General features: G+C 47.4%; 2 protein-coding genes across 5 annotated transcripts in view; both read right to left on the bottom strand.

The window, feature by feature from the left end:
- Window positions 1-110: 110 nt before the first annotated feature.
- Window positions 111-10,881, bottom strand: ACAA1 (acetyl-CoA acyltransferase 1). The gene is made up of 12 exons (XM_064703837.1): window positions 10,693-10,881; window positions 9,784-9,877; window positions 9,478-9,535; window positions 8,625-8,704; window positions 8,140-8,182; window positions 6,582-6,680; window positions 6,007-6,087; window positions 3,781-3,971; window positions 3,513-3,692; window positions 2,713-2,768; window positions 2,110-2,255; window positions 111-1,752 (listed from the first exon to the last, which is right to left on the bottom strand). The coding sequence occupies exons 1-12, from the start codon at window positions 10,879-10,881 to the stop codon at window positions 1,677-1,679; spliced, it is 1,293 nt and encodes a 430-aa protein (XP_064559907.1). The 3' UTR covers window positions 111-1,676.
- A 1,167-nt stretch (window positions 10,882-12,048) lies between these two features.
- Window positions 12,049-16,151, bottom strand: part of LOC135443550 (mitogen-activated protein kinase kinase kinase 3-like) — an 83,188-nt gene continuing 79,085 nt past the window's right edge. For all 4 annotated transcript variants that reach the window (XM_064703840.1, XM_064703838.1, XM_064703839.1 and 1 more), the window contains one exon: window positions 12,049-14,872. In XM_064703840.1, coding sequence (XP_064559910.1) covers window positions 14,644-14,872 — 229 coding nt within the window. In that variant the 3' untranslated portion in view covers window positions 12,049-14,643. The remainder of the gene's footprint in view (window positions 14,873-16,151) is intronic.

The following is a 16,151-nucleotide window of genomic DNA, read 5'->3' on the forward strand; positions in this document are numbered from 1 at the left end:
GGCACAGAACAAGGTTTTAAATTGCAAAGCAGCTGTGTAAGTCAGGCCAAAGCCCTCTGCAGAGCCCAGCATACCTTGAATCACAGCTAAAGACTATTCATACCTTAAAGTAGCTTTTGTTTTGCCTCATTTATTTGTTTGACGTTAAAATGGACATTGACACATAATAAAACAAGAATTGGTGAATAGGCCAGCATTTCCCAGGCTGTTTTCTCAGTGTCTTACATGAAAAAGGGAAGAGAGAACTTTCCCTGGTCTCCTTGGAAAATTACCAACCTGTGTGTTTCATCATGCTTGGGCCTTGAGAACATCCCCTTCAGCAACAGAGGGAGGAACCCTTCTTCATTTTCATTCTTTCCCCCCACATGGTTCCCATTTACTCTCACTTCTCTTTAAACTATTTTAGTATTATTTTAGCTAAAGGTCACTGGAATTCCCACTTCTGAGTCTGTTAAATTTTCCACTTCCATGAAATAAAAGGCTTTTATAAATGGCTGATTATTCCCTCTAAATAATTCAGTTTTTTGGCTCTAAGGGTCTGTGTGATTGCTGGGTGAGACAGGTTTCAGCATGGGATTGTGAAAATATCAGAGAGCTCTAACTCATCATGACCTTCAACTAAAAATCATCATAAAAAGGAAACAATTGTATTGCAAGAACCCAATTGTATTATTAAGTGCAAAAACAAAAGTCAGGACAAAGAACTTCAGTTTGTTACAAATTCAAAGCAGCAATGAGTAAATTTCTTTTTCAAGCTGAGTTTCAGTGATCTTTCTGTTCAGACAAGAGAAGAAATAAGGGATGACAAAAGACACAAGATAGAAGATGTTTGTGTTAGCACTGAAGGACTGAGCTGTCACTGATGTCCATGTAGTGCCTGCAGTAAATGTAATGCTGCCATTTGCTTTTTGTTAGGTAGGTAAATATGATTAAGCACAAGATTGTCCTTGGAGTCACACAAACTGACACTCAGACATGTAAAAGAAGGAATGGCCACATCCAAATCCTGGCTTCCAGCAATTCACCAGAACCTTTCCATTCAGGTATTTCCTGTGGAAATTATGTTCAGTCCTTCCACTTTCTCCCACTGGAGAGAGGCTTCAGAGCAGCTGCACCAGCAGCGAGCTACAGCCCATCCTCCAGTGCAGGGACAATTTCAGACACAACTTCTGACACAGTTGTAAAGGCAAGGATGTCAAGTCTTTGCTTCAAAACAAACTCTTTTAAATTTCTTACAAAATGGTGAAACCTTTTAAGGAAATGCTGGAAAAGTCTTTTCACGTGGACTGATGTCTTCGTTTTGAGTGACTCTTTTTGCCAATTTGTCATACAAAAATACTGTCCCATGAACTATTACCCTTTGGTAATATTCACAGAGTAAAAAGATCAATTAAATTTAAAATAATCACCACATCATTCATAATCATCTCACCATGGGCTGTAGTGGAATTTCAGCTGAGCTAATTAGTTATGTCAGGAAGCCATGTGCCAGTTTTGCATTTCCTCACCTTCTTTGCAGAACTGCACCATTAATTCTACGTCACAATTTCTGCCTAAAATTTGTAGATCTAGTAACAAATCCCAGAACCCACTTGATTTCAGTGGCAATCACTTGCCATGCCTGGGGAAGGCAGAGAGGGAGCTGTGGTGGTGTTGTGTCAGCCCTGGAGCTCACTTCACTTCCCCGGGTACTCAAACACGGCTGCAGCTCCCATGCCAGTTCCAATGCACATGGACACGACTCCATAGGCTCTGAAACAGAGAGCACGTGGAATTAAGGAAAAGAAAAACACAGATGGATGATGTAAGCTCAGCTTTACATCATCCAAGGAAAAAATAAAAATAAAGAATACAATAAATTTGAGCTGTCTACTGCTCTCCTGTTTTGCTAGGAGAGCCCTGGGGAATTCAGGTTCGAAGCCAACGATGGGATGGAGAAAGCTTAACCCAAAGGGACAGTTACCTCATCCAGGGGATGGAAGAAGCTTAACCCAAAAGGACAGTTACCTCATCCAGGGGATGGAAGAAGCTTAACCCAAAGTGGTGACCCCTGAGCCTGTGGGAGCTGCAGAGGCAGCAGGTGAGGCCAGTGCTGATGTGAGCGCTCACCTCTTCCCTCGGCGCTTCAGTTCATTGAGCAGAGTGACGACCTGGCGGGCCCCGGTGCAGCCCAGGGGGTGTCCCAGGGCTATGGCTCCTCCCAGGGGGTTCACCTTCTCCATGGGAATGCCCAGCTTCTCCACACAGTACACAGCCTGCAAAGACACAGGGAGTGATTTCTTGACTTCATTAGTTCTCAGCTCTCACCCTGCAGGTCAGAGGCCTGAGCCCAGCCCTCAGGGGAAAGGAGTGGAACTGATCCAAGGCAGAGAAGTGAGCTAAAACTGTTCACTCATCTCAGACTGAGCCCACACACATTCAGACAACCTGACAATAAATCACAGACCTGGTGAAACAGATGTTGCGAGTTGGTATGAGAGCACAATAGCCAATTCTTACTTAGTGGACTTTTTTTTTTTTCTAATATTAAGCTGTATAAGCAATGTCCTGGTCTTTTTTATTTGAAGGAAAAGGAAAATAGTCTGCACATGTTATTAACATCTGGCTGAAGATGTAATATGTGGAACAAGTTAAAAATCTTAACCTGGAGACTGAGCTGAAATATACTCAGTTGCCAAGCAATGCAGCAACACAAACATGATGCTCACTCACCTGGCTTGCAAAGGCTTCATTAATTTCATATATATCAATGTCATTCAGAGTCAGACCTACGGGCCAGAAAAGTCAGGAGTTAAAAGGAGATATTTTTGCCTCTTAACTATATCAAAGAGAGTAATTGCCTGACAGCCTCCCTCTATGAATTCCAGTTCTACTCCATCTAAGAAAGAGCTCAGCTCCATGTGGGGTATCTACACTGGAACAAGTCTATGTACAGCAGTATCTAAAGACTGCAAAACATCCCAGCTCATGGCACTGTGCCACTGAGTCTGCCAGGTTTCCTCAGATTAAATGTGATTTCTTTGCAGAGGGATTAAGGATTGAAGGTGTTTGGAGAGTGAAAGATAAAGCTACAGGCAGGTGTGGGACTGTAGCCAGGCCAGGCTAAATCAGCCAATAAAGCTCTTTAATCCAATGAGCGTGGTAAAAAACCTAAGTAAGATGATAAAACTGTACAGAGAAAAATCCATCAAAAACCAAACACAAAACCACCCCCTACACATTGGCCATAATAGAGAAAACAGCACTGAGTACTGAATCACTTGCCACATGTCAGCTCTTGTTGATTCTGTGCAGGGATTTACTCCTGAGCTTCTCAAAGGTGACTGAATGACAATTTACACACCAGTACAAGGGAAAGGAATTCCAACAATCTGAGGCAGGACCTTTTTTACAGTTTCAGATTTAACCTCACTGTTCCTGGGGCAAACAGCTGCACATGCTTGAATAATATAACCTTAAATCCCAATCCAAGGAGTCTGATCTGCTTTGCCTGAATGGCAGCTGGTACTCACCTGCCTTTTCCACAGCAACAGGGATGGCATAGGCTGGCCCTATGCCCATCACATCAGGTGGCACCCCCACCACAGCAAAGGACCTCAGCACCCCCAGCACTGGCAGGCCCAGCTGTGCTGCCTTGGAGCGTTTTGCCAGGAGAACAGCAGCTGCTCCATCGCTGACCTGGCTGGCATTCCCTGTGGGAACAGACCTGTTAACATGCTTTCTGTTCCAGTAAAGGCAGCTAAACCAGAGCAACAGCACAACTGGAACAGCTGAGCTCACCTGCTGTAGTGCTTCCATCCTCTTTGAAGGCAGGTTTCAGCTTTGCCAAGCCTTCCAGTGTTGTGGAGGGCCTGATCCCTTCATCTTGGTGCACAGTGATTGTTTTTTTGTTGCCATCACTATCTGCCACAGTGGTTTTGACTGGAACAATCTCTGTTTTAAACAGTCCCATCTGCTGAGCTTTTGCTGCTCTGGTTAAAAAAAAAAAAAAAAAAGAGTATGAAAGGTTAAAATATTTTGGAGGTGAAGTGCAGGAGAACTAAAGTGAAGGAAAGCAGTTAGACAGAGAATGAACTAAGGTGGGATTTTGTTACTGTCATATTTTTTAGAAAAATCTCCTTGCCTGGGATTCTTCTCCTGGGAAGCTGAGAAGCTTCAGAGAAAAAGGAAAACAATATTATCTCATTTGTTTCTCCTGTGTTTTGCTCCTTTGGAATGTGTTTAGGCATTGTTTATCAACAGGTGGTTGTTTCATTGATTTCATGTGAATTGTTTTCACTCATTGGCCAATCACAGTCAAGCTGTGTCGGGGCTCTGGAAGGAGTCAGGAGTTTTCATTAATATCTTTTAGCCTTCTGTCTGTATCCTTTTATATTCTTTAGTATAGTTTAGTATAATATTCTTTAATATATTCTAGTATCATAAAATAATAAATTAGCCTTCTAAAAACATAAAGTTAGATTCATCATTCCTTCCTTCGTCTGGGAACCCCACAAATAAAAGAGGATTTGGTACCTCATCCCTTAGTGGTGGTGAAGACAACAGGCAAATTCTTACTTCCATTCATGGAAAGACAAACTTTTTATCTCTACATCAACATTATGGGCATTGTCCCTAAATCTGGGTCACAGGATCCCTCATTTCAGAGCAATATCCCCATTCTGTTCCCAACAACACCTCTGTGCCTGACTGATCAGCACCACCACCCACCATGAAGTTTTATTTTTTTCAGGGGTGCAGCCACACCACAACTGTAAGAGAATAAATGAACCCTAAACTAACAGCAGTCAACAACTGTCATGACCAACCAGAATACAATTAACTAAACCTGAATTAGCTCAAGCCACGTAGATTTAATCTTTCCTATCACCAAGATATTTTAAAAATCTAAATAACCTCTTCAAAGCAGAGCTTATTTAGATTTACCTTCCAGAGGTAAATACTTCACAGAATACAAATTGGAGACTGAAAGCTTGTTTTATCCCTTCATGACTTTGCACTTTTACCCATAAAAAATGAAAATATTCAATGCTCCCAGGTAAGTGAGAGTTGGAACAAAGTGCTGAAGGACAGGTCAGTAACTCCACAGACATCCTGAGACCAAGGCCAGAAAGTCACCCCTTGCCCCATGTGAGCTGAGGATCACATTCACAAACCCTTCTGGTTATCAGTTCCATGGCAGTGAGAAAGGCTGGCATGCCAAGTTCCCTGAGCAGCAGGGCCGGAATTTAAAGGTTAACTACCCTGTGCAGTGGCTTCCTGTGTTAGATAAATAACTGGACCAGGCTGATGCTTGGACAGAGCTCTGAAAGCAAGTTTAACTCTTTGATGGCAGGAACTTTATCACCTGCCACTGCTCTGGCAGCACAGCCCCGTGGATTCTGGGGTCAGTTGATTTTGGCAGTGATTTAACCCAGAGGAAGGTTATCAGAGCTAGGACCGGACTCACTCAGAGCCAAACACCTGCACTGAGGACAAGCCACTCTTCTCACAAGCTCAGCAATTCCCTACCAACAGCCACACTCAAATATTCCCTCATGGGAAAGGCTCCTCCTGCTGCTGCTCCCACGGTCAGGTTCCAGTGATCCTGAGCCAAAGCCACTGTGAAAATACCTCACCAGGCACTGGTTCCAGAAACCTCCCTGAGGTTCTGTCACAGAAACAGAATGGTTTGGGTTGGAAGGGACCTTAAAGATCATCCAGTCCCACCCCCACTGCCATGGGCAGGGACCTTTGGATGCTGGAACAAGCAGGGCACTCACTGTTCAGGGTCTGTGAGATCAGTCCCACAATCCCAGCACAGCTCTGGACTCCAGTTCCCCCATCACACACAACCCTGCTCTGCATTTCAGTTGGATCCCTCAGGCTTCTTTGCTCACTGTTAAGGACTGGAAGGCAACACAAAGGCTGCACTTCACCAGGAAGTAGCAGTGTGTTTTCTAGCTGTTCTTATTTCTTAACTAAAAGGTTAAAAAACCCCAAAAGACTAACAAAACCAGCATTTACTTTTGTTGGGAAGCCAAGGCAAAGGCATCTTGCTTCTTCCGGGAAACTCCAAACTTCTCTGCCACATTTTCTGAGGTGATTCTGGGGAAAAACATCACAGAGTTAATGCAAGGACCCCTCTCATGGAGCTGCACTGGCTTCTACTGAGATCACACAAGGTATAAGCAATGGCTTGAGTTTGAAAGCTAAAACAGGATTAAACACAAGATTGTCCTTGGAGTCACACAAACTGACACTCACACTTGTAAAAGCAGAAATGGCCACATTGAAAGCCAGCTGCTGCCTTCTTAACTCAGAACTGCTGGCAGAAGCTAATCCTGAATCAAATCTAGGACCAGAACAAGGTTCAAATCTGTTCTCCTTGCTCAACAAGCCACTGATCTTAAGACAAGAAAATCTTTGATCAGAGTTGTTGATTCCCCCCCATTTCACATCATTAATCTTCCACCACAGCCAAGGATGCCAACACACACAGCTCCAAGCTCACCACCTTCAGGTTGATTTGTAACTGTGGTGTCACTGAGGAGACAGAGCATCTATAAAACCCTTAAAGTGTGGGAAGGGCAAACACTTACCCCATAGGAATAAGGCAATCTCGAGCTTTGGGGTTATCCATCATGTTGGAACTGATATCACCAGGGTTATTTGCACTTCTGAGGGACATTGTTTCCACTCTAAACACAAGAAAAATTTGAAATGCTCCATTAAGACTGATCAAAACTCAGTATCCTGACAACATGCTTTCCCATTATCCCACAGAAACACAGCTGCTAATTAGGAACTGGCTGAGGCAGAAGCTCTTTAATCATCAATTTAAGAATTATTATGAAATGAAAACAGATTGTGAGATTCAATTGGTTCTTGCTTCACTAGAACAGGATACCAATGTCAGCAGTTAATTTCTTGTGTTTCCACAGCTAGGAAGGAATTGCTATGATTCTGGCACACTTGTCCTCAAACATAATGAAGTTCAAGGGCTGGAGTTTTCAGTGAGATTGCCAACAGACACAAAAATACCATTCAGATCTTAAGAACAGGTTGGCAGTAGAAAAAGAAGCATTGAGCAAACCATAGCAAAGAGATTTCAGTGAGTTGCACCATTTGTGTTTTGCAATAGAAAGAATTTCAGACATGGATCCCACAGGGTGCAATCTTTGACCCACAAATGAATTAACACATTGAAGATACTCAAATTTACTGCAGAAATACAAAGCCATCAGTTAAGACCCATGAGCTTTTGTAAGGTCAGTCTAGATCATGAAGCCTACAATGGGAAGAGAGTTTGAATTCTACTCTGCACCACACAAATACCTTCATGAAGAATAAATAACAAAGAAACTACTCCTGGAAAATGAAAGGCAAGCAGAAAGTAAGGCAGCTTGCACTAAGTGCTATCAGCAATTTAAACTGTCTCTAAGATGGGACACTCCATCATTGACTTCAGCTGCATCTGCTCCTGAAGGAAGGCACAGGACTGGGTTTTAAGTAAGGGAAACCCCAGCTACTGTTTTTTGTGCTTGAATCCAGGGTTTCTCCACTCTGTGGAAGAGTAAGACTTGGGATAAACCCAGCTCCCAAAAGCTATTTGTAATTTATGGATTGTATGTCTTCTGCAGGGCAGAGGCCAGAGAGCTTCCCACAGCCAAACCCAGTGTCTGGCACAGCCAGGGGTGCAAAGGCCACCAGTCCCTTTAAGCACAACATCTTGGTGGACATTACTGTGTGCAGTAATAATTAATGAAAGATTAGAGTCATCAAGTTATAAAAAAAGAGAAACCCAGTATTTTGGCCTCAAGATTACTGAATAGCTTTTTTTCACTCCTTCTTCTGAAGTCAATGTGTATGTGGTCATTAGTATTTCCCCAAAATCAACCTAATGTTTACATAATCCTCCAAAAAATAAACACTGCTTGTGATGTTAGGGCTGAAGCACAGAACAGATCCTGTAAATCTGCAGAACACTGATTAGCACACATAGGATATTAATTTCTTCACCCAAGAGAGCTGCTGGTCTTTCAAGAGGCTAGTTAATTGGAGATTAGCTATAAAGCTAATTTTTTGGCAGGCTGTTGCACAGGGACAGAGTGTTACCTTCAGGAAGCCTAAGCAAGCACTGTGAAAATCCTTCCTTACCCACAGGCCAAGCCAATGTCATACGATCCATTTCGGATGCCACCTGTAACAGCAGTGCAGAAATGTTCTTACTGTCAGCAGCAGCAAAAGCATTTCCAGCTGCACCTTCCAAACACCTGGGCACCCACAACAGCCAAATGGGCATTTCCTCACCCTCCTGCCTGCCAGAGGGACAGCCAAGGAGCTGATGGGGCTGAAGGCTAACATGGGGCCAGAGAGAGCTGGAAGGATTCTTCTGGGAGCTGCCTGATATGGAAGTGATGGTGGAAATTATCCCCAGAAAACCAAGTCACTTCTCTAGGGATAAACTTGGCCACTCGAGGTTTTAAAAGTATTTAAACAGCACCACACTGCAAACTCCCTACAGCACAAGACATTATCAGTGTTTTACTGCTCAGAGACACTGGAGGACAGGAGGAATGAGCCCTTGGGGTGGGACAGGCTCTGGGTGGATAGAGTCTGATGCCAGTGCCCACAACACCTACCAGCTATGTTGATAATGGCCTGCAGGCCAGAGGAGCACTGTCTGTTCACACTGGAGCACGGCACTGTCTCTGGAATGCCACTGGAAAACAAGGCAATGTTGGCAAAGACTCAGTGATAAAAACAAACAACAACAACCCAAAGCTCTAAAGAGTGCATTTATCCACCTGATTAAACTTTAACCCTCAAGTTCCAGGCAGATCCCTTTACCCAGCTCTTGATCTATTTGGTCCTGCACCAAGGGAAAGCAAAGTGCAAAGATAATTTCCTCACTTCACTTGCAAGTGGTTCAAGTGCTGTTTCCCCATGGGTCTATCTTCAGAAGGTGCTCCGTAAGCAAGGCCCTGCCCTGGAGATCCTGAGCTCTGACCCAGGCCAGAAACCCTGAAAAGTTCTGTAATATTCATAAATTATGGCAGGCTGTGCCTGCACCTCTCTAAAGTGGTAGTTGTGCAGTGATTGAAGCAAACACTGGCAACAGAAACTGACTGAAATATTTGGAATCTGGGATCCAGTTCAGTTCCAAGCCACTGAGCAATGACAGAAAGATCTGAGCCCATCCATGGTTTTGGGGACCAGCAGAGAGAGGTGCAGCCTCAGAGTGCAGCTGGGAGCCCACAGAACATCATGTGCCTCTAGAAGCCCAACACAGGCAGCACAAACAGATCAAACAGCTTCACCTGCCTCCCTGTCTCTTTGCCATCAACACTCAGAGCTCGATCAAAGTCCAGTTTCTAGGCAAAAGGTGATTTGCTGTAACTCCTGGGAGTGCATGAGCCCCACTGCAATCTCTGACCTGTGCTGCTCCATGGCTCACTGAGGAGAGGAAGAACTTCAGTCTGGGTGAGAGCTTACCTTAGAAACTGTGCAACTCTTGCAATCAAGGCACCAGCTCCAGGCTGCAGCACATTCCCTGAGTGCAAAGACACAATTCCAGTCAATTGGCTGCACTCCCCTCACAGGCACTGAAGGGATGTTCCCATCACCACAGCTCAGCACTGCCCAGCACCAGGTCAGAGCCCCACACCAACAGGAAAGGCATGAAAACCTAATACTACACACTAACCCAACCCCATGAGACTTGTGAGTATCCCACATGGGGAGCCGGTCTCACAGAGCTGCCCAGAGCAGGGGTTTCACCAGGCAGAGGCTGTCACTCACCCACACAGATGTCTCCCAGCATCTCAGGACGGAGGTTGACATCCTGAAGGACAGCTGTCATCACAGCAGCCAGCAGCTCATCAGGTGTTGTGTCCTAAAAGCACAGGGGATCAGCACCACCAGTGACCACCAGTAAGTGCCCTGTCACCAGTTCAGCCTCAGAGCACTTCAGAGGGCTGGCCTGTGGTGTGAAGGCAGCTTTACTCCACTCCTCAGCTCACTGTGGTTTTTTCCCTACCCAGCACAATCATCTGCATGTTTTTACCCCGGGTTTTCTTCAGGTACTGCTGCTTTCTCGCCTTCCTTGGCTTTATAGGAACACGCTCTGCAGGGCCTTCAAAATCACACAACTACAGAGATTTATGTGGCAAGACCCAGTGAATGGAGCCCCATTTGTTTTGTGAAAGAAGCAGGGGTGACGCCTCAGCTGCTGGGGACCACTGCCAGCATGAGGAGACCTGTTTGGGAGGGTGACAAGGAACGAGCAGCACACTCTGGGGTCAGCCTGGCACCGTGTTCTTTCCCAGCACCCTGTGAATGTCACCCAAGGAGAAGCAGGTTCCAGAAGGGTGGCAGGTCCGTGCCAAGCCGTGCAGGTGAGGGACACCGCGGGTGCTCCGTGTGCCAGGGCAGGTGACAGCGGGCTGTGACCGCTGCCAGGGCAGCTGGGGACACAACGCCCGGCTCCTTCGGGGGATGCCACTGGCGCTGCCACCCCCAGCATTAAAACCATCGCACAGCGCTGGGATTGACTCTTCCAGAGCACAGCAGCGGTGTCTGGGGGCCAAGCAGGGGCCCAGCACCCAGGAGTGCAGGAGGGGAGGCGAAGAAGGGAGCACTCCGTTCCCAGCGGGGATGCCAAGCCCCTGCGGGGAGCCGGCGGGCAGGGCAGAATCCCCCGGGCCGTACCTTGAAGCCGCCGCGGCGGGCGCGGCCGATGGCGGTCCTGCGGCCGTGCACCACCACCACATCGTCGGGGCTGGCGGCCCGCGGGGGGCCCCCGGAGCACGGCACGGCCCTGGGGGCGGCCCCCGGGCCCGACGCGGCCCCGGCCAAGTGCCCCAGCACCAGCTGAGCCCGCCGCGCCGCCGCCGCCATCTTGTCACGGGAGCGCCTCGCTGCTTTGCATCAGCCCGCCCCCTCATTTGCATACCAGAGTGCGGGGAATTACCCTGCTCATTTGCATTCCCCGCCCACCTCATTTGCATGGCACCGCCCCCGGGCAACCCGCGCTCCTTCCGCGAAAACAGACCAAGAGAAGCAAAAAATAAAAAAGGTGAAAATAAAAGGAAAAAAGGAGGAGAAAAGGGAAAAATATGGAAACAAGAAAAACAGGGAGGGGAAAAAGAGGTGGAAAAAAAGGAAAAAATAAAAAGAAGAAAGAAGAAAGAAGAAAGAAGAAAGAAGAAAGAAGAAAGAAGAAAGAAGAAAGAAGAAAGAAGAAAGAAGAAAGAAGAAAGAAGAAAGAAGAAAGAAGAAAGAAGAAAGAAGAAAGAAGAAAGAAGAAAGAAGAAAGAAGAAAAGAAGTAGTAAAGAAGAAGGAAATAAGAATAAAAGAAGAAGGAAAGAAGAAGAAAGAAGAAGAAAGAAGAAGAAAGAAGAAGAAAGGAAGGATGGGGAAAAAAAAGGAAGAAGGAAAAATGGGGGGGGAAGGAATAGGGGAGAGATAATGGAGGAATGAGGGAAGGAGTGGGAAAATGAAGATGAAATAAAGAAAAATACTCCAAATTTTAAAATAAAAAGAAATTATTTAAAGGAAAATTAAGTTCAGAAGCACAAAATCCTGTGCATTGGGAGGCCAAGCTGGAACATCAGGACAAAGGGACACACAGAACCATGGGCTCAGAGAGCTGCACAGATCCATCTGTCCCAGAAAAAGCCAGAACCATCCAATCTTTGTCACTGCCCCCGGGATGGTGACACCAATGCCCCCCGTGCCCCCCACCCATGCTGGGAGCTGCCCTGTTGGGAGCAGGGGACAGGCAGCAGGAATGCAGGCTCATGGAGTCATTAAGGACAGAAGAGACCTCCAAAGTCATCAAATCCAACCAGGTTCATCACCAAACCACATCCCACATCCACAATTCCAGGGATGGTGATGCCACCACCCTCCTGCCAGCCTGTTCCCATGTCCTGCCCCTGCCCACCCCCCAAAAGGAATTTATTTCTCCATGGACACGTGGCAGCACACAGGGAAAGCCACAGGGCCCGCTACGGGGAAAATAAAATAAAAACAAACCAAACAAACAAACAGAAAATGACTTTACATGGTAGAATAATTCCATTTGCTTCTCCTAGTTCCATTCTGTACATCAAAACACTGCAAGGGTTTTACAAACAGAAACGCAAAGGCACCTGAGGAGTGTCTCACACACTCACACTCACACTCACTCACACTCACCACATCCATCCATGGGAGGACTGAGGTGGTTTGAGGGCCCTGGGAGCATTTTGGGGCAGCCAGGAGCCCCCTTGGGCTCTCAAATCTTTGGGAAAAAGGGAAACACCCTCCCACCATTGAAGGGCTGAGAAAACCCAAACCAAACAGATTTAATGAAAGAAGAGGAAACAGCTTAAAAATTGGTTTGATTTTTTTTTTTTTTTAGCTTTGGTGAACACACACTTTGTTACCCTCTTCTGCCAAACCCATTCCCAGACAACGCTGATTTTTTTTTTCCCTTGTGTTTGCTTCCATCCATCCCGTATTACTGACCAGACTGATGGATTTGGTCCCATTCACAAAATAAAATTCTTCATTCCCCTCAGCAAAAGGAGACTTTTCCCCTCCCCATGGGGGCTGTCCATCACCCCATGGCTGACTGGCACAAGCCCAGTGCTGCTCCAGCATTCCACCCAGCTTCCCTGGAACCTGGCCTGGAATAAATGGCCTTGATAGCTTTCAGACAGATTTATAGGGAATTCTTTTGGGTATTTCTTTTAATTTGTCCTAATAGTGTTGTTTTTGGGGTTTTTTTGACTGAAATAATTCTTGAAATCATGAAATCTTTGAATGGTCTGGGTTGGAAGGGAACTTAGAGCTCATCTCATTCCAACCCCTTGCCATGGGGCAGGGACACTTTTTCACTAGACCAGGTTGCTCCAAGGTTGGCCATATCCAGCCCTGACCCTGAATGTTTCCAGAAATGGGACATGCACAGCTACACTGGGCAGCCTTCTAAATCTTGCTTTTCTGTTCAGAGCTGAGGACATGGACACACCAGTGATGCAAAGTCTTGATCTCTTCCACATGGAAGAATTCAAGGATGTGTTCACACAAACAACCAATTTGTCACTTTCTTCTTAAGTCTGAGCAACATTTTTCATTTTCACTGAAAACCAGCATTAAAATAAACCTGTGTCTGACACACTGGCCTGAGGATGGAGCCTCCTGGTAACTGCTTTTTTGACCCTTTGCTGAGTCAGTGGAAACAGCTATTGCAGCAGAGAAGGGGGAGGTGGGATGGTGCAATTAATTTATCCCAACGCCCCCAAGATCTGATTGATTGATTAATTAATTAACTAGCTTCCAGGGACTCTGTGTGTGCTTCCTGCCCAGGTTTTCCAGCAGGGCAGTGCTGGTCAGAGGCTGTAGCTCAGCTCTGCTTTTGACTGGCCCATTTTCTCATTCAACTTCAAACCTACTGAGGGAAGGAATCTGCTTCCAGCTGCCCTCCACTGCTGCAGCTCCACTTTCCCAGTCTGGGGCTCCATTGTCCTGTAGCTGCTCCCTTGGGCACCACTGATGCTCCACAAGGCACAGAGAAGGTGCCTGGAGGAGGACATACCCAGATTCACATGCATCAGTCCTTTCTGCCTAATTTTAGGCACTCTCTTGGGTTTTAGAGATGCACTGGGCTCTTCCTGCAGTTCCATGTCCAGAACACGATGGCATCCCAGCAGCACGGGCTCAGCAAACTGTGGCTGTGAGCAGAGCTGTCCTTGCTGAGATTCCCTTCAGCTCCCAGCACAACCTGGCTGCTGCTCAGCCCTGCCCACACAGCATTTATCCACCACCACCATCATTTAGCCATCCCTCAGCCCATGGCAGGGGTCCCGGGCATCCGTCCGCGGGCGTACCCGGCAGAGACCTCCTGCACCCCGAGAAGACCCCCTGGTTCCCAGACTCACACACACACACACACGCCAAGGCAAAGTCAACACGGCTGCTGCATCCTCACACCAGATCCGAGCCGAGCATCACTCCTTGATTGTAACCGCGTAAGGCACAGGACAGTGTGAAACGCCGCCCCGCTCCAGCGGGGTCGGTCCCCTCGTGGACGGGGACGCCCAGGTCCCCCCGACTCTGCGGTCTGAGGATCATCTCCTCCGGCTGGGCTGAAGGCCCTGTCTGTTCCTCTGCGAAAGGTGCTGATGGCCACTGAGCATCCGATTTCCCCACCGCTCCTGGGGATGCCGCCGGCACCGCCGCCCTGCTGAGGGGACATTCCCCGCCGTGCTGAGGGGACACTCCCCGCTCGCTGGAAAGGACATTCCCCACTCACGGAGGGGACGCTCCCCGCTCGCTGAGGGGACCCCGCTCGCTGAGGGGACATTCCCCGCTCGCTTAGGGGACATTTCGCTGAGGGGACATTTCCCGCTCGTCACACTTCCCCCAAGAGAGCAGTTACTTGGCGAGGGGGGACGAGCCCGGTACCGCTGGCAGCAGGGAGGTTCCGTGGTCCAGCACCCGCACAAGGCCGGGAAATCCCTGGCTCTGAAGTCCCCACAGTCCCGAGCGCAGCTTGAAAATCCAACAAGGCGGCGGGGCCGAGGCAGCAGCGAGCGAGGAGGGACTGTCAGGACAGCCCCGGGTGAGGCCCGACCTCCCCACACGGCGCTCCCCGGCCCCGCTGGCAGCGCTCAGAGCCCGCAGTTGACAAAGGGGTGCCGCAGCAAGTCCTCGGCCGTCGGCCTCCTCTTCTCTTCCACGAAGATCTGCTTGAGGAAGTTGCGGCAGGAGCTGGAGACGCTGTCGGGGAGCTGGGGGTTGGTGGGCTGCGTGGCGATTTTAAAAATTGCCGCCATGGCCTCGAACTCTGCCCAAGGCGGCTTCTCCGTTAGCATCTCCACCACGGTGCACGCCACGCTCCTGCAACAAGGCCGAGCACAGCGTGAGGGACTGGGAGGTTTCACAGACATATTTTCTGAAAAATATCTTTGCTAGGGTTTTTCTCCTGAGAAACTGAGGCCTCAGAAACGAAATGTAAACAATAATTATCTGCTGCTGTGGAATGCAACAGGTGCATCTGTGATTGGTCTCATGTGGTTGTTTTTAATGAACGGCCAATCACAGGTCCAGCTGTGTCAGACTCTCTGGTCAGTCACAAGATTTTATTATTCATTCTTTGCTAGCATTGTGATGAAATCCTTTCTTCTATTCCTTTAGTATATCATTTTCTTTTAATATAATATATATAATAAAATAATAAATTGGCCTTTGAAACATGGAGTCAAGATTCTCATCTCTTCCCTCATCTTGGGGACCCACAAACTCCACCACACTGCAGCTCAAGTCTAACCAGCTCTGGGATTGCACCTGCCTAAAGGGAGCAAACCTGCAGGAGATGGGCACACAGCCCTGAAATGTCTGGTCCTCTGAAGCTCCCTGGTCACACAGGTCCTTGGCACTCAACTTTTAGTGGGTGCACAAACCTTGCCTTAAAGCTGAGGGCTTTTCTGCCCACTTTACAGAATCCCAGAATAATGAATGAGGTTGGAAGAGACCTCTAAGATCATCCAGTCCAACCTGTGCCCTAACACCTCAACAAGACCATAGCACCAAGTGCCATGTCCAGTCTTATTTAAACACATCCAGAGATGGTGATTCTACCACCTCCCTGGGAAGAGCATTCCAGTACTTTATCATTCTTTTGGGGAAAAATTTCTTCCTAATATCCAACCTACACCTTCCCTGATGTAACTGGAGACTGTGTCCTCTGGTTCTGTCAGTACTGCCTGGTGGAAGAGACCAGCCTCAGCTGTCTGCAACCTCCCTTCAGGAAGTCATAGAGAGCAATAAGGTCACCTCTTAGCCTCTTCTTCTCCAGGCTACTAAGTTTTATAAAAGGTCAGGAAGACACTAAGTTAACTGGCAGATACTAAGCCTCATAAAAGCTCACTGGAGCATCCCCTGAAGGGAAACCCATGCACAGCTTCAGACAGCACCATTTCAGCAATAGAATGTTGAAGTGAGGGAAGCTGAGCCAGAATGAAACATGTCTGCCTACATCTCACTTCATTTCTGAGGTGTGCCTCAGAAAGAACAGGTGGGATGAGCAGCAAAGAGCCTGAGAGGTTTCCCTCAGCTTGCCCAAGAGTCCTGGTCTCAGCAGAGATACTCTTGCCACCTCTATTTATGAATGATCCTA

The sequence above is a fragment of the Zonotrichia leucophrys genome, chromosome 2, assembly GCF_028769735.1.
Source record: "Zonotrichia leucophrys gambelii isolate GWCS_2022_RI chromosome 2, RI_Zleu_2.0, whole genome shotgun sequence".
Classification (NCBI taxonomy): Eukaryota; Metazoa; Chordata; class Aves; order Passeriformes; family Passerellidae; genus Zonotrichia; species Zonotrichia leucophrys.

Excerpts from the sequence above, each read along its gene's own strand:
- ACAA1 (XM_064703837.1), bottom strand. The coding sequence starts at position 10,881 with ATGGCGGCGGCGGCGCGGCGGGCTCAGCTGGTGCTGGGGCACTTGGCC. Across the intron at positions 6,681-8,139 it reads GACATTGGCTTGGCCTGTGG|AGTGGAAACAATGTCCCTCA; the intron begins GTAAGGAAGGAT and ends TCTTGTGTTTAG. Across the intron at positions 2,256-2,712 it reads ATGAAGCCTTTGCAAGCCAG|GCTGTGTACTGTGTGGAGAA; the intron begins GTGAGTGAGCAT and ends GTGTCTTTGCAG.